The 18693-nt window shown below is 45.2% G+C and overlaps 1 protein-coding gene across 1 annotated transcript in view; it reads right to left on the bottom strand.

Moving 5' to 3' along the window:
- The window catches only part of LOC115161495 (semaphorin-5B), a gene marked incomplete at its 5' end in the record, with an annotated part of 126549 nt that overhangs the window by 33883 nt on the left and 73973 nt on the right, over positions 1-18693 (bottom strand). Inside the window, 4 exons of the mRNA XM_029712475.1 lie at positions 3243-3450; positions 3728-3938; positions 5036-5171; positions 15739-16024. Coding sequence (XP_029568335.1) covers positions 3243-3450; positions 3728-3938; positions 5036-5171; positions 15739-16024 — 841 coding nt within the window. The remainder of the gene's footprint in view (positions 1-3242; positions 3451-3727; positions 3939-5035; positions 5172-15738; positions 16025-18693) is intronic.

The raw sequence follows: 18693 nt of genomic DNA, 5'->3' as shown, positions 1-18693 counted from the left end.
GAAGAAGCCAATATGAATTGATGTATTGCTGTAGTTCCACTAGTTATTATGAGGTTTCATTATGAAAGGCTGTATGTGTGAATGGGATTGGGAGGGCCACCCACAGATCAGGCTAGGCCACTGACCCGGCCAGAATAGCCTGGCCGGGTCAGCCAGACAGACAGACAGCAGGACAATGGGACTAGTGTTTTGACACCCCACCTGGTGGGTGTCCTTCTTAACACCCACTGACATCCGCCACGCCTACGGAGAAAGAGGGGGACAGAGAAAGGGAGAGGTCCTCTTTGGATAATCCAAGTCAGAAAGACATAACCTCTTTATAGGCTTCTGGCACAGTGTTGTTGTACTGGGGCTGTCTCCTGCAGACTGATGTAATAACACAGAGGCAGAGTGTTGTTGTCCTGGGGCTGTCTACTGCAGACTGATGTAATAACACAGAGGCAGAGTGTTGTTGTCCTGGGGCTGCCTCCTGCAGACTGATTTAATAACACAGAGGCAGAGTGTTGTTGTCCTGGGGCTGTCTCCTGCAGACTGATGTAATAACACAGAGGCAGAGTGTTGTTGTCCTGGGACTGTCTGCTGCAGACTGATGTAATAACACAGAGGCAGAGTGTTTTTGTCCTGGGGCTGTCTCCTGCAGACTGATGTAATAACACAGAGGCAGAGTGTTGTTGTCCTGGGGCTGTCTCCTGCAGACTGATGTAATAACACAGAGGCAGAGTGTTGTTGTTCTGGGGCTGTCTCCTGCAGACTGATTTAATAACACAGAGGCAGAGTGTTGTTGTCCTGGGGCTGTCTCCTGCAGACTGATGTAATAACACAGAGGCAGAGTGTTGTTGTCCTGGGGCTGTCTCCTGCAGACTGATGTAATAACACAGAGGCAGAGTGTTGTTGTACTGGGACTGTCTCCTGCTGACTGATGTAATAACACAGAGGCAGAGTGTTGTTGTCCTGGGGCTGTCTCCTGCAGACTGATGTAATAACACAGAGGCAGAGTGTTGTTGTCCTGGGGCTGCCTCCTGCAGACTGATGTAATAACACAGAGGCAGAGTGTTGTTGTCCTGGGGCTGTCTCCTGCAGACTGATGTAATAACACAGAGGCAGAGTGTTGTTGTCCTGGGGCTGCCTCCTGCAGACTGATTTAATGACACAGAGGCAGAGTGTTGTTGTCCTGGGGCTATCTCCTGCAGACTGATGTAATAACACAGAGGCAGAGTGTTGTTGTTCTGGGGCTGTCTCCTGCAGACTGATTTAATAACACAGAGGCAGAGTGTTGTTGTCCTGGGGCTGTCTCCTGCAGACTGATTTAATGACACAGATGCAGATTGTTGTTGTACTGGGGCTGTCTCCTGCAGACTGATGTAATAACACAGAGGCAGAGGGTTGTTGTTCTGGGGCTGCCTCCTGCAGACTGATGTAATAACACAGAGGCAGAGTGTTGTTGTCCTGGGGCTGTATCCTGCAGACTGATTTAATGACACAGAGTCAGAGTGTTGTTGTCCTGGGGCTGTCTCCTGCAGACTGATTTAATGACACAGAGTCAGAGGGCTGAGACACAGAATAGCCTGGGAGTGCAATGACAAACAATATGAAAAGACAGAAAATAGAACCATGTCAATTTCTGTGTAAGTCCTGTTTGTGTCTGTATCTATGGCTGTGAAATGTATGCATTCTGCATAAACTTTAATTTTAATAAGATTTCCTAAAAGCCTAAACTAAAGAATAATAGGCCCTTCACACTTTCCTGCATGTTCTGAGCCGACCTTAGAGATCATAATAAATCACAGTGATTGACAGCCCGTCACCTGTCATGTATATTTGCAGTCCTGCATGGTTTTCTCTCTCTGTGTCCCCTGACAACTGACTGTGTCTGCTACTGAGGCTGGCAGATATAAGGCAGCACGCAGGATTAAGGACAGTGTTCCCCTGGTGTGCCCTTGAAGCCCAGTGTGATTATTCCACCCCACTGTGTTTTAAATAGGCCTGGCTACCGAGGCTTCCGCTCCGCTCTGCTCTGCTCTGCTCCGCTCCGCTCTGCTCTGCTCTGCTCCGCTCTCACATCTCCTCACTCACACCTTGTTTAGTATTCACCACTGTACCTGACGGAGAGGAGTGAGTGTGTGTGTGTGCGCGTCTGGGTGTGTGTTACTGCTGGTGACATGTGATGGAGAAAGGAGCGAGCTGATTCATCATATGCATGAGCCCCCCCCCACCCACACACACACAGACACGCGCACGCACACACACACACACACACCTCCACACACAACAATCTCCTATACAGTCGGTTGCCCTTCATGCACACCCGCACGCGTATATTGCACAGCGAGCTGACAAAGCATGGATGCAGCTCTAGAGAGTTGATTGAAAGCATTGATGAAATGCATAAGGCCTGACAAACAGAGAGCAGAGAGAGAGGGAGAGAGGGAGAGGGGAGGGCTTTTCTCCTCCTCACTCAGCCGTGAGAGAGAGAGGGGAGGTTTAGATGAACGACAGAGGCAGCCATCAGGCAGCTTATTCTGGAGATGACAGCCAGAGCATTGAGCAGAGTTCACACTCAGAGACTCATATTGAACTGGCAGGAGTCAGGCAGGGCAGAGTCTGAGCCACATGTCTCCCGCTAAATGAGCCTGAATCAGAGAGACAGTAAAAGATAAAGTAAGGCTTCCTTCCTTTCTCTGTTCTCACTCTTTTTAGAAACACTGCTTCGTTAATTAAAAGCAACACCGCAACAAATTAAATGTGTTATTGTTTTGGTAGTGTATCATCAAATAATGAATATATTAGTACAGAGTCCCAAGGGATAAGACTACACAGTCAGTAACTCAGGCTGGTATAATTCCAGCACTTTATACTCATGGCAAGTGACTATAAGTAAGCAATAAACAACACTGTACATTCCTATGGTAATATACCACAACCAGTGATGTAGTGGTAAAGAAATAGGTGTGCAAACTCTGATTGCCGGTAGCGGTGAAAAAATGAACACTTCCTATACTTTCAATGTTTTTTTCCGCGAAAGGTTGGTAAGATGTGTCTCCTTGCGTTTACCATCCACATCACCACTGACCACAACCCTGGGATGACATGCAGAATGTGGAATAGTTCTCAGTCTGAGACACTCATGTCTCAGTCTTGTAGTTGCAGCTTTTGCTCACCTGTACTCTTCCATAAGGTTGGGTTTGTTGGCCAGGTTGGCTTTTATTGCACTTGTACAAAACAGAAAAATGTAAGAAACTCACATCTCAGTCTTGTAGTTGGAGCATCTCTCCAGAGGGATCTTCAGAACTCTGTTGTTGAGTCCTACGAACAGTGACCTATCACTTTGAAGGATCTGCAGGCTCAAGATTGGCTCCTGCACCCCAGCGGGGAAGAGCTGGATCTCCTCCAGGTAACACCCTTGAAGGCTCTTATTGGTGGTTGCAAGAGCCTTCAGGATGGTGCCGTACTCTGATTGGAGGAGAGAGGAGGAAGAAGATGATGAGAAATCATTGATTGTACTGTATACAGCCTAGATTCAAGAGGTTTTCCTATTCAGGTCATGTGGCTAGGAAAAACTCAGAGCTCTATAATATGACAATAGAACATCCTTTGGCTGGACAGCTAGTGAAGGGTGCCGGGTTCCTCTCTAGGTTTCTTCCTTCTAGGGAGATTTACCTAGCTAATGTGCCCTTTCCTTTATAAGTCAATTTAATTGATTGACCCCTGACCTTTGAACTCAACTGACCTGTGCCGATGTACATGACATGGTAGAGTGTGTCGTGGCCCTGTACGATGTCCACCACCAGCCTGGAGAAGCGCACGTCATCCTGCATGACCAAGGGGTCCACAGAGACGGGCTGCACCACGTCGTTCATCAGGTACAGCCGCTGGGCATCCTGGAGGCTGCGTTCCGTCAGACCATCGTTAGGACCGCCGCCATCATCTATGGTACCACACTGAGGGGAGGGGAGGGGGGAGGGGAGAAAGGGGAAGAGAGACAGGAGAGGGAGGGAAGGGGGGGTGAGAGAGAGTGCCAGAGAGAGGAGTGAGAGAGCAGGAGAAAGGGAAGAAAGACAGAGGGAAAGAAAGAAAAAGAAAGAGAGAGAGAAAGAAAGAGAAGTTAACTGAAAAGGAATAATACTTCATGTTAATAGTATTGATTTATTCAAAGCAACAATGACTATGCCTCTGCCTGTGGTCATTTCCTTCTCATTTTCTCCTCCAGTAATCACGCTTATTCACACCTACAATACTGTTACACTGTAATGATTGTTGTTTGGCAAACAACATCTCTGTGTCTGGCAAGCTACAGCGACAATACGCTATTGAAATCCCGGATGACATGAATTTCTTCATAAAGCTACAGTTGCATTGCTAAGAAGTCAATGATGTGGGCTTTGGGGTGCATAATCCCTGGTTCTTATATGCAGTGCAGAGTCTGTTAGTCCTGGTTCTGGGGACACACAGGGTGAGCAGGATTTTGCTCCAGACCAGCACTAACCTGGAAGTTGGGGGTGGAGTTTGGGTGGGCAGTACCTGGAAGTTGGGGAAGGGGTTGGGGGTGGGCAAAACCTGAAAGTTGGGTAAGGGGTTGGGCAGTACCTGGAAGTTGGGGGTGGGCAGTACCTGGAAGTTGGGGAAGGGGTTGGGGGTGGGCAGTACCTGGAAGTTGGGGGTGGGCAGTACCTGGAAGTTGGGGAAGGGGTTGGGGGTGGGCAGTACCTGGAAGTTGGGAAAGGGGTTGGGCTGGGCAGTACCTGGAAGTTGGGGGTGGAGTTTGGGTGGGCAGTACCTGGAAGTTGGGGGTGGAGTTTGGGTGGGCAGTACCTGGAAGTTGGGGAAGGGGCTGGGCAGTACCTGGAAGTTGGGGGTGGAGTTTGGGTGGGCAGTACCTGGAAGTTGGGGAAGAGGTTGGGGGTGGGCAGTACCTGGAAGTTGGGGAAGAGTTTGGGGGTGGGCAGTACCTGGAATTTGGGGAAGGGGGTGGGCAGTACCTGGAAGTTGGGGGTGGGGTTGGTGGTAGGCAGTACATGAAAGTTGGGGTGGGTAGTACCTGGAAGTTGGGGATGGGGTTGGGGGTGGGCAGCCAGGTAGAGCGGGGATTCTCCTGGGAACGGAAGGGCCCGTTGAAGGCCTGGGTGATGGAGCTGAGGTTAAATGCACACACTGCAGACGCTGCTATACTGTTCCTGTAGGACAGAGAAAGAGAGGGCGAGGAGAGGGGGAGAGGAGAAAGAGAGAGAGAGAGATGGAAAGAGAGAATAAGAGAGGGGGGAGAAGAGGGACAGAGAGAGAGACAGTGTTAAAAACCCAGTGAACAAAGAGGTTACAGTGTTGCCCATACGTCTCTCTAACTGAAAGCTCAAATTGATACATTATGTACACCACACTGTCTAACAGTCCCATCTTTTACAGGTGCATTACAGCCCGTGCCTGATTCTGCTGGAAGCGGTGTCTGTGCTTCACAATCGTCATGAGACTGCTAAAGTGAATTAGGATACACACACACTCTCCCCCCTCGCCCCTCGCCCCACGCACACACTCTCCCCCCTCGCCTCACGCACACACACACACACACACACACACACACACACACACACACACACACACACACACACACACACACACACACACACACACACACACACACACACACACACACACACACACACTCACTCACTGCACGGAACAGACTTTACTGTACAATAAACTCTATACTTTCCTTTGAATGGAATGCCAGCACACTCATAAATGGGCTGGTGTACTGTAGCACGGGGATGGTGAGGAGTACAATACAATAGGGCCCTATGGAATCACTGTATGGTTTGACATTTGTTACTTTCTTCTTTTATACATTTCTATATCTGTTATGTTCTTACAGAGAACAGTATGAACACTGTATGTCATACATGCCTTATATAGGTGCATTGTCCCTACACTTTAGTGGTTTGTATCTAGCAACCATCGTGATCCAATTGAGCTCTGTAAAAATGCATTAACACTGTCAGAGGAACCCTGGGGTTGGCCAACGCTTCAAAAGGAGATGGGAAATAGCCTGCAGCACATTGAACAGCAGCTATTGAATGTGTGTGTGTGTGTGTGTGTGTGTGTGTGTGTGTGTGTGTGTGTGTGTGTGTGTGTGTGTGTGTGTGTGTAGCTTGTTTGCCCTCTCTCTTCTCAATGTTTCTGCAGAGAGTGTGAGACTGCATCGGTGAGTGAGTGTGCTTCCTGCGGTGAGCAGCCAGCAACCTAACCCAACTTAGAAAACCACAGACAATTAGCTGCAACAACCACTAACCACACCCTCTCCCTGCCTCTCTGACACTGTGGTGTCCCAGGGACTGCAGTCTGCAGCCAAGTGTTATGTTGTGAGCACGGCTGTGGTTACAGTTACAAATGAAGCCATTGTTACTGTTAACGTCTAAACCGTTAATAAAGATTTAGGCTATTTTAAAACCTCCCTTCAATGAGTCAGTCCCTCTGGTATTAAACATAACCTCTTAATCACACTCAGCTCACTGTGTCTTTATGTCTTAATGTGGAGGGGAAAGAGAGGGAGAAAGAGAGGGATGAGAACAGTGAAAAAAATAATGGCAGAAAGCAGTGCTTAGGGAGCGTGAGCCCAGTCCCTCTTCTGCTCCTCTCACAAAAAGGGCAATCAGCAGCCAAGTAGAGAGCAGAGCAGAGCTTTAGACTTAGGCCTTGGTCAAAAGTAGTGAACTAAAAAGGGAATAGAGTGCCATTTGGGATGTAGCCTAGGGATACCGAGGAGATATAATCCACAGTGCCCTTCATGTTCTTACATAAGCCAGCCGGCCAGTCGGTACAGATGACACAACCCTTTCTGTGGTGTCATGGTACTGTGGCTGGCTGGCTGGCTGGCTGGCTGGCTGGCTGGCTGGCTGGCTGGCTGGCTGGCTGGCTGGCGTTCCCCTATGGCCAGTGTTATGGGAGTAAAAGGTTGATGTCCCTGACCACACCAGCCAACCAGTCGGACAGGATGACACAGCAGTTTTTATTGTGTCATTGTACAGTTCCCCTATGGCTGCAAAGTGTTATGGGAGAACAAGGCAGAAGAGCCCAACCAGAGCTGGTGACTTCAACAACATCCACTGGACTTTGTCATTTTTCTGCACATGCTCAGTGGAGCTCAGTGGTGAAGGCTTCTATGATGATGAATCAAAGAGAGCAGACAAGTATGGATGATACTCATCACATCAGATGGCCCATATATACAGTACCCGTCAAAAGTCCCAACACACCTACTCATTCAAGGTTTTAGACTTTATTTTTACTATTTTCTATATTTTAGAATAACAGTGAAGACATCAAAACTATGAAATAACACATGGAAACATGTTGTAACCAAAACATTTGTGAAATTTCTTTCCTTCTTAATGCGTTTGAGCCAATCAGTTGTGTTGTGACAAGGTACAGTAGGGGTGGTATACAGAAGATAGACATATTTGGTAAAAGACCATACTGTATTATGGCAAGAACAGCTCAAATTAGCAAAGAGAAACGACAGTCCATCATTACTTTGGGACATGAAGGTCAGTCAATGCGTAAAATTAGAAGAACTTTGAAAGTTTCTTCAAGTGCAGTCACAAAAACCATCAAGCACTATGATGAAACTGGCTCTCATGAGGACCACCACAGGAATGGAAGACCCAGTGTTACCTCTGCTGCAGAGGATACGTTCATTAGAGTTAACTGCACCTTAGAATGCAGGCCAAATAAATGCTTCACAGAGTTCAAGTAACAGACACATCTCAACATCAACTGTTCAGAGGAGACTGCGTGAATCAGGCCTTCATGGTCGAATTGCTGCAAAGAAACCACTACTAAAGGACACCAATAAGAAGAAGAGACTTGCTTGGGCCAAGAATCACGGGCAATGGACATTAGACTGGTAGAAATCTGTCTTTGGTCTGATGAGTCCAAATTTGAGATTTTTGGTTCTAACCGACGTATTTTTGTGAGACGCAGAGTACTGTAGGTGAATGGATGATCTCCGCATGTGTGGTTCCCACCGTGAAGCAAGGCACACTTAACCAGCATAGCTACCACAGTATTCTGTAGTAATACTCCATCCCATCTGGTTCGCGCCAAGTGGGACGATAATTTTCTTTCCCAACAGGACAATGACCCAAAACACACCTCCAAGCTGTGTAAGAGCTATTTGACCAAGGAAAGTGAAGGAGTGCTGCATCAGATTACCTGGCCTCCACAATCACCCGACCTCAACCCAATTGAGATGGTTTGGGATGAGTTGGACCGCAGAGTAAAGGAAAAGCAGCCAACAAGTGCTCAGCATATGTGGGAACTCCGTCAAGACTGTTGGAAAAGTATTCCTCACGAAGTTGGTTGAGAGAATGCCAAGGATGGCTACGTTGAAGAATCTGAAATATAAAATACTTTTTTGGTTACTACATGATTCCATATGTGTTATTTCATAGTTTTGATGTCTTCACTATTATTCTACAATGTAGAACATAGTAAAAAATAAACAAAAACCTTTGAAAGTCAAAGGGTCTGAATGGAATACTTTCTGAATACACTGTACATATATGGATCCCATATATATATATATATATATATATATATATATATATATATACATACACTCACACACACACACACACACTGCATGTGTGGCATAGAGACAGCTGGATTCCAAAATACTTTCTAACACAATTACACGCACGCACGCGCGCACACGCACGGGCACACGCACGGGCACACGCACACGCACACACACTAACAGATGTGCTGTGCCTATCATTGGCAGGCTCTAGTCTCAGCAGGGTATATGGAGCTAATGCAGTCTGTGCACCTCACTTCAATTGGAAAAAAAAACAAAGAAAAAATACATCAAGTGTGTTCCACATGGTACCCTATTCCCCATATAGTGAACTACTTTTCAACAGAGCCCTATGGAATTTGGGACACAGTTAAGGTAAAAAAAATGTCCAACCTCAGTGAATACCTGCATCGCAGCAGAAACAAAAAGCATACTCAGCATCCCCTGTACCGTACGACAGGCAGGGAGGCAGCGAGCAGAAAATGAATTAAGGCAAGATTATCCATATATATATATATATATATTTTTTTTGTTACCCCTTTTTCTCCCCAATTTTGTGGTATCCAATTGGTAGTTACAGTCTTGTCCCATCGCTGCTACTCCCGTACGGACTCGGGAGAGGCGAAGGTCAAGAGCCATGCGTCCTCCGAAACACAACCTAACCAAGCTGCACTGCTTCTTGACACAATACCCGCTTAACTCAGAAGCCAGCCTTACCAATGTGTCAGAGGAAACACAGTACACCTGGCGACCATGTCAGCGTGCATGCGCCTGGCCCACCACAGGAGTCGCTAGAGCGCAATGGGACAAGGACATCCCAGCCGGCCAAACCCTCCCCTAACCCGGACGACGCTGGGCCAATTGTGCACCGCATCATGGGTCTCTCGGTCGCAGCTGGCTACGACACAGCCTGGACTCAAACCAGGATCTCTAGTGGCACTGCTACTGTAGCACTGCGATGCAGTGCCTTAGACCACTGCGCCACTCGGGAGGCCCATCCATTTACATTTTTACTCCATAACAATGCAGTATCTGAGCTACAATGCTATAGTCTGAAACAATCACTTTCACGAGTGAGTCAGGTAGCTATAAAACAGCCGCAGCTATGTTACAATACAGTACAAAAGATTACTGTCTTGTGCACATGCTAAAAAAAGGTGCCTGGAAGTAGTATTTTTAGCTGAAAGAATAATTTGTAAAAGTAAAGCGAATAATCATAGTAATAGTATATCTATTTGATTCTTACCCAACATGCTCCAGGGGGAATATAGCTCATTTCAAGGTGCATTTCATGTTATTATGTTGAGGTGAAGGAAAAAGTTTAGAAAAAAATCAGGCAAAATCAGGCAAAAATATGGATCACCCTTCAGATAGCTGCACACAAACATTACACCATGCCAGGACACCATGGTTACCAGGTTACTGAGGAGACATGTCAAATCAGATCACTGTATGAGCCAATCAGTTTCTTCTACGATAACACCTGCAGCAGCATCCAGCTGCTCATTCAGAATACATACCAAGTATGGAGAAAGCCATTGCAATGAAATCACCTCAGGATTTTCAACATTAGCCAGTGACAGTCCCATTTCAATGTGAGAAACACAGATGCTGTGAAGCCTCACTCAGAGGCCGTAGCAGAGGGAAGGACGGGGGAGGGAGATGCCAATAAGGTCTAGAGTTAATTATAAGGCCTCAGCGTGCTCTAGGGGTCTTAGGTTCACTACTCTGACGAGATAATGATTGAAAACCCAGTCAGCTGCTAAAAGTTCAGCAAATGCAGATGGAGACCAGCATATCTCTCTCTCTCTCTCTCCCAAACTCTCTCTCTTTACCTCCTTCATTCACTCCCTCCTTAATTCTCTCCCTCCCTCCCTCTCTCTGTTCTGTTTTACAGTTCAAACTCCTGGGAGTTCTTTGACCATGTTCAATTTAACACAGACAGATGGAGACAGTGCTTCCTGTGATTGCATTATGATATCACACTATTCAGAATAGTTTTAGTCAGGGACTGGGGGATTGGGAGAGAGAGAGGGACCGAGACAAAAGATTGGAATGGGACAGAGGGAGGGATACACACACGCGCACATGCACATCCACGCACATATGTCCTGTACTGAGAAGTAATGATAGCCTCAGCTCTGGTAGCGATGGAGAGCAGCCTGGGAGTCAAGCTGGGAGTCAGGCTGGGAGTCAGGCTGGGAGTCAGGCTGGGAGTCAGGCTGGGAGTCAGGCTGGGACTCAGGCTGGGACTCAGGCTGGGAGTCAGGCTGGGAGTCAGGCTGGGAGTCAGGCTGGGAGTCAGGCTGGGAGTCATCCTGGGAGTCAGGCTGGGAGTCAGCCTGGGACTCAGGCTGGGACTCAGGCTGGGAGTCAGGCTGGGAGTCAGAACTTTACAGGTGAGAGCAGCAGAAGGCGAGGGGAGGATTCCTCTCCCCTGAGAGAGAGCAGAGCACAGCAGAGCAGAGCATGGAACGCATCTGAATACCAACAACTGTACTATACCACACCCACTCAACTCCACACTCCAAAACCTCAGTCTGTGAAAGCATCACAAAGATTTTCTTTCTTTCAGAAAAGGGCAAAACTCTCTCGCTTCCTCTTCACCTATGGACCACATTCATGTTCTTTCTTTTCCACAAAAGGGCAACATCCACATTGTGGATGAGTCTTCTGTTCTGCTCACACTCATTTCTCCCTCTAGTGAAGTGGATGATACCGCATTCCTTAAACAATGGTCTGTGTAACCCAGGCTTATGTGTCAGGGCACAGCTCACACAGTACAGTAACAGGATGTGTTGCGAATAGCACCCTATTCCCTATGTAGTGCACTACCTTTGATAAGGGCCCATAGGGTAGTGCACTATAGGAAAAGTAGTAAACTATGTAGGGAATAGGGTACCATTTGGAAAACAACCACAGATTCCTTCCTCTAACCATCCCGATTCTCATTAGTGCAGGTAGAATGTGTAATGAAAACGTCTCTCTGCCTTACTCTGCCTCACTTGCTCAAATCAGGCTAAAGCTGTATTCGAATACTCATACTAATCAAATCAAGTCAAATTTGATTTGTCACATGCGCCAAATACAACAGGTTTAGGTAGACCTTACAGTGAAATGCTCACGTACAAGCCCTTAACCAACAATGCAGTTTTAAGAAAAATACAAAAAAAATAAAATAGATTAAAAGAGAAAGTAATTAAAGAGCAGCAGCAAAGTAACAATAGCAAGGCTATATACACAGGGGGTACCGGTACAGAGTCAATGTGCGGGGGCACCGGTTAGTCGAGGTAATTGAGGTAATATGTACATGTAGGTAGAGTTACTAAAGTGACTATGCATAGATAATAACAGAGAGGAGCAGCAGTTTAAAATAGGAGGGGGAGGGGGGGGGCAATGCAAATAGTCTGGGGAGCCATTTGATTAGATGTTTAGGAGTCTTATGTCTTGGGGGTAGTAGATGTTTAGAAGCCCCTTGGACCTAGACTTGGCACTCCGGTACCGCTTGCCATGCAGTAGCAGAGAGAACAGTCCATGACTAGGGTGGCTGGAGTCTTTGACAATTTTTATGGCCTTCCTCTGACACCACCTGGTATAGAGGTCCTGGATGGCAGAAAGCTTGGCCCCAGTGATGTACTGGGCCGTACGCCCTACCCTCTGTAGTGCCTTGTGGTCAGAGGCCGAGCAGTTGCCATACCAGGCAGTGATGCAACCAGTCAGGACGCTCTCGATGGTGCAGCTGTAGGAACCTTTTGAGGATCTGAGGACCCATGCCAAACATTTTCAGTCTCCTGAGGGGGAATAGGTTTTGTCGTGCCCTCTTCACGACTGTCTTGGTGTGCTTGGACCATGCAAGTCTGTAGGTAATGTGGACACCAAGGAACTTGAAGCTCTCAACCTGCTCCACTACAGCCCCGTCGATGACATACTAACATACTGCATACTACATACTTAATGAGTATATACTACATACTATTAGTTCATTTTAGTATACTGTAAACGAACGGTAGCCTATCAGTTAAGCGTACTAGCGCTTCGCATGTCTACCGGAAGTTGATGCTGTTGCTATTCAACCTCTTGCTAGCTTGTTAGCTTAACCTGTTTGGGATAGGGGGCAGTATTTTCACGGCCGGATAAAAAAAATGTACCCGATTTAATCTGGTTACTACTCCTGCCCAGAAACTAGAATATGCATATAATTAGTAGATTTGGATAGGAAACACTCTAACGTTTCTAAAACTGTTTGAATGGTGTCTGTGAGTATAACAGAATTCATATGGCAGGCCAAAACCTGAGAAGATTCCATACAGGAAGTGCCCTGTCCGACAATTTGTTCTCCTTCTAGGGCATCTCTATCAAAAATACAGCATCTCTGCTGTAACGTGACATTTTCTAAGGTTTCCATTGGCTCTTAGAAGGCGTCAGAAAGTGGAATGACGTCTCTGCAGTCTCTGGGCGAAAAACAGCAGGAGTTTTTGTGAGTGGTCAGGCAGGGAACAATGACACTGGAGTGCGCGTGCACGAGACGACTCCATGTTTTTCTTTCAGTCTATGAATGAATATAACGTCGCCCGGTTGGAATATTATCGTTATTTACCGAGAAAAATAGCATAAAAATGTATTTTAAACAGCGTTTGACATGCTTCGAAGTACAGTAATGGAATATTTTGAATTTTTTTGTCATGAAATGCGCCTGCGCGTCACCCTTCGGATAGTGACCTCAACGCACGAACAAAACGGAGCTATTTCAATATAACTATGGGTTATTTCGAACCAAAACAACATTTGTTGTTGAAGTAGAAGTCCTGGGAGTGCATTCTGACGAAGAACAGGAAAGGTAAAATTAGTGAGCACCAAACTTGGTGGGTGTCAAATTAGCTAGCCTGTGATGGCCGAGCTATCTACTCAGAATATTGCAAAATGTGCTTTCGCCGAAAAGCTATCTTAAAATCTGACACCGTGATTGCATAAAGGAGTTCTGTATCTATAATTCTTAAAATAATTGTTATGTTTTTTGTAAACGTTTATCATGAGTAATTTAGTAAATTCACCAGAAGTTTGCGGTGGGTATGCTAGTTCTGAACATCACATGCTAATGTAAAAAGATGTTTTTTTTATATAAATATGAACTTGATTGAACAAAACATGCATGTATTGTATAACATAATGTCCTATGAGTGTCATCTGATGAAGATCATCAAAGGTTAGCGCTGCATTTAGCTGTGGTTTTGGTTTTTGTGACATATATGCTTGCTTTGAAAATGGCTGTGTGATTATTTTTGGCAGGGTACTCTTCTGACAAAATCGGACAATGTGGTTAGATTAACGAGAGTCTTGTCTTTAAAATGGTGTAAAATAGTCGTATGTTTGTGAAATTGAAGTTCCTAGCGGAACGTCTGTCCCTAACAGGATAACAAATTACTAGCTAGTCATTTTACGACTTCAGGTGTGTTCTTAAATTCAATCTGAGCGTTCGTAAATTCAGAGTGGTGTCAGATTGCCCGTTTGTAAATTCAGAGCGTTTCGCTCTGGGAGCGTTCAGAGCACACTGGACGCTCTGGCAGTAGGGTTGATTCGAGCGTTCTGACCTTACAATCGCAGTCAAGCACCCAAGCTAACTGGCTAGCTACTTCCAGACACAAATGAGAGAACACCTCACTCTGACCATTTTACCCGCCCTAGCAGAGCTGGTTAGGCAATTTTCATGTTATTCAGGGTGTTGGTGACTGTAACTGTGCTGCTGGCAACAATTTTATTACGCCTTTTTTGCCAACGTTTACTGACACCGGCCATATTCAACAGGTGTTGATTGTTCGTAAATTCATCAGTTATTCTGCGCTCTGGTACACTCAGACGAGAGTGATCTGAAATCGGAGTAGATAGCCAGAGCGAATTTACGAAAGCACCCAAATGTCCATTGAGAACGCACAATGACTATACCACTTAGCTAAGAATGACTGGGATAATCAAGTCAAACTTTGGGTAGTTAGTTAGATAGCCTATAGTTAATATACTGGCAAGTTTGATGTAATAGTAGCCAACTAACGTTAGATTTTTGATGTTTTGAATTTCCAGCCTTGCTAGCAATCCCGTCTCGGGGTTCATTGCTAACCCGTAGCCCCAACAGGCTAACATACCGGTACCTACTGCTGTAATGACATGCTATGTGATTTGTAAGCAGAGGTGTAAAGTACTGAAGTAAAAATACTTGATACAATTTGAATGGTTAGCAGGACAGGAAAATTGCCTAATTCACATACTTATCAAAAGGACATCCCTGGTCATCCTTACAGCCTCTGATCTGGCGGACTCACTAAACACATGCTTCGTTTGTAAATGATGTCTTGACTTTAGGAGTGTGCCCCTGGCTTTCCATAAACTTAAAAAACAAGAAAATGGTGCCTCTTGGTTTGCTTTAAATATGGAATTTGAAAATATTTTGATACTTAAGTATATTTTTGCAATAACATTTACTTTTGATACTTAAGTATATTTAAAACCAAATACTTTAAGACTTTTACTCAAGTGGTATTTTACTGGGTGACTTTCACTTTTACTTGAGTATGACAATTGGATACTTTTTCCACCACTGTTTGTAAGGATAGCATAGCTAACAAATTGTCAGGCAACATAATATGTAAGGTAACATTTGCTCAACATTTTCTTAACATTTGTCATAGTTAGTTAAAGCAATGAATTTGTATCCCTTCTCGTTGGATTTTGGCTGCATATTTTACGCCATTTTCTTCAAATCTGAAATAAATGTGAACCCTCAACCCATTTTCTGAAGAATTGCATTATGGGCCCTAAAAGCATGGAAAGTGTCCACTGTTTGTATACTTCGTATTTTGGCGAATGTAGCACGACATCCGGGAACTTTTGGCATACTAACTATATCCATACTATGACCAATACGCATACTATATACTCAATTTATGGCATAAATCGTATGGTTAGTGCAGTTAGTATGAGTATTCAAATACAGCTTAAGTGCTCTCAAGAAGTGGATGCTGAATAATGATAATCATTAGGCCTGGAAACTGCAGTAATGGAGTTTGCGTGGGGGTGGGTGAGAAAGGGTGCGTGTGTACTGCACCTGTACATGAGTGCGTGTGTGTGTTTTCCTGAGTGTGTGTGTGTCTTGCATAAGAAGAATATTACTCATCACTCACACATTAGTGGTGAATATCCCGTAGATGAGGTCTTGTTCAGGCAAATAGAAGGTGCTCTGCAGCTCATTATAATAGAAGGGGATCTCTCCGGAGCGCGAGCAGTTCAGCCTGGCCTTCATGAAGGTAGTCCAGGTGTCTTCCAGTAGGAACCGCCCTCCGATGTCGTTCTTACAGACGCGGGCCACCCGGGAGTAGACGGTCTTCCCACAGTCATGTTCGACAGCGTTCTCACGCAGGAAGAAGAATGTGAAGAGACCCACATCATAGGCTGAGATGAAATGGGGCTCTGAGGAAGAGAAAAGGAGGAGAGGACAAGGGAGTATGGGAGGGGAGGGGACAGGGAAGGAGGGGAAGAAGGGCAGAGGGGAAGAGGAGACAAAGTCAGAGAGAGCATTAGAGTCCATGCAGCCATAGGGGATGATTCTTAATGTCATGCTAGTTTATACTGACGAATGAATGTGTCCAGTCATGTTAACAACAAAATCATCCTGTGAGATGCATTCATTAGTCACAGTCATCCTATAAAATGTACACTGCATTCATTCTTCCATTTGTAAATTGCCAGAACACATGATCAATCTTGATGTGGTAAAGACATGAGACTAATGCGCTCGATGAGTGGGACAAAATCAATAGAGACTGTGACTTCATCATCCATTCTACTTGGTGCTCAGAAACACTACATGGTGCGGCCACTCAAACAGTCTCCCTGTTGTGAGTTGTTATTATTACAGACACGGGTTAGCCTCAGTCCCAACACTGAACACATTAACAGCAGACATAGAAGGGTTCAAACAACATTTAAAATATGCTTTATTGAGCATGCCTGGACAAAATGGAACCAATGGTATAATTCCAAAAGTGCAAACTCTGCCTATCTGGCATGATATTCAGGCTCAAACAAACACTCAATGACAGTATTTGAAAGATGTTAAATACTATTTGAACCCAGATGTGATAACCAGTAGCATGCCTTCTCCCCTGTAGAGTTATAATGTAGAGGAGCATTGCTCATGACTAGAGAAGCAGTGAGGCTGTGAGAACAACACAGTATGTGCAGTCAGTGCTGCTTTCCCTAAGGTAACATTCATTCTCAGTGATATCAAACACACACACACACTCTCACACTCACACACAAACGGACAGCTTGGATGCAGAGCAGAGAGCGTAGATATTAACCTGCAAACAGCCATGACGATAAGTGCCCCGGGGGCCAGCACTACCTTTTAAGAGAATGAGATTATAGGAGAATGCAGGCGGTCAGCAGGAATGGAAACAGCATCAGAAGCAATAACAGAACGCATAATTCCATTTCAGAACACTCATATAAAACAACTGTGGGTAGTAGCTGGCGGCAGCAATTAGGAATGGGTGAAATGGTGGTAGAGACGGACTAGTTTACCAAATAGCACAATGTTTGGTGATATCTACAGATGCTTCCCTGCTGCAAGTCCAAAGACATGCATTGACATGTTAATGATAGTCGTTTGATAGTTAGTGGAGCATCTATAGAAGGACTATCAAAATAAAGTGTTAACCAACATTTCTTGTCAGCTGTAGCTTCATCCACTGTCCCATTATTCTTATCCTATAGTTTGCTTTCTCCATATCCTTTATCGCACTGTTTAATCATTGTCTCTAGGGTAAACTTAATGTTAATATGCCAGCATGGGGTGCCATGTTACAACCCACAGCTTTCCCGTAAATAATCACATGTAATGTAATCCATGTAAAATCATGTAATCCATTTCTGATAAACTATCATGACAAATCTACCATTACCTCCCTAACCTGGCTCTTCATGATACTGTTTAATGAGGACTGAGTTCTCCAGTTCAGTCAACTAACCGATGCTTACAGCCATGCAAATGAAGGTGTGTTTGTGTGTGGTACTGTTTCACCAGACCTCCTGCTGGGTCCTAGATAATTACCACAGAGAGAGAGAAGCCGGAAAAAGGCATCAGCGTATATTAACACTACAGCGTCCCCACAGCTGTCAGACACACACACACACACACACACACACACACACACACACACACACACACACACACACACACACACACACACACACACACACACACACACACACACACACACACACACACACACACACACACACAGGTTGCTGTCAGAGGTGGCATTTGAATGAGCTAATACTCTATACACAGTCGATACAGTATAATATGCATGTTTAGGCTGCATAATGTGTGTGGGCGTCAATCCAACAAACTGATTGTTCAATCTCCACACAGTCTGATTGAGGGTTGTAACTCACACACAGCCACGTGACTGACCATGGGGAAGGGCAGGAGGAGAGAGAGCAAGAGAGAGAGTTTAAAAAATAAAACTTTAGGTCTGGGAACCCACAACACAATAAACACTCAAACAAACCAAAACATGGTTAAACATCAATTAAAAACACAACACCAAATCTCCTCCACTGTAACTTAACACAACAACTACTGAATACCCCATATGCTTATAACAACCCAATGCATTAACCAGTTTGTAATAGGCAAACTCATCCCTCAGTCTTGCTGCCAACATCCTCTCAAGCATGCCCACCACGTCCACAGACCCCTGTCCCCAAATAGTGTTCTTTCATCTTCCAGATTGCTAATTTAGCTGTCACTGACACTAAGTTAAAACTTCTTATGGCTTGGGGGCAGTATTTCGACGTCTGGATGAGAACCGTGCCCAAAGTAAACTGCCTGTTACTCAGGCCCAGAAGCTAGGATATGGATATAATTGATAGATTTGGATAGAAAACACTCTATAGTTTCCAAAACTGTTAAAGTAATGTCTGTGAGTATAACAGAACTGATATGGCAGGCAAAAACCTGAGGAAAATCCATCCAGGAAGTGGGATTTTTTTGATGATTGAATGCCTATTGGGTATCTAATTTGTTAGGACCCAGGTTGCAGTTCCTATTGCTTCCACTAGATGTCAAC

This window comes from Salmo trutta, chromosome 24 (assembly GCF_901001165.1).
Source record: "Salmo trutta chromosome 24, fSalTru1.1, whole genome shotgun sequence".
In the NCBI taxonomy this organism is placed as follows: Eukaryota; Metazoa; Chordata; class Actinopteri; order Salmoniformes; family Salmonidae; genus Salmo; species Salmo trutta.
This window is presented reverse-complemented; position numbering and strand designations above follow the sequence as displayed.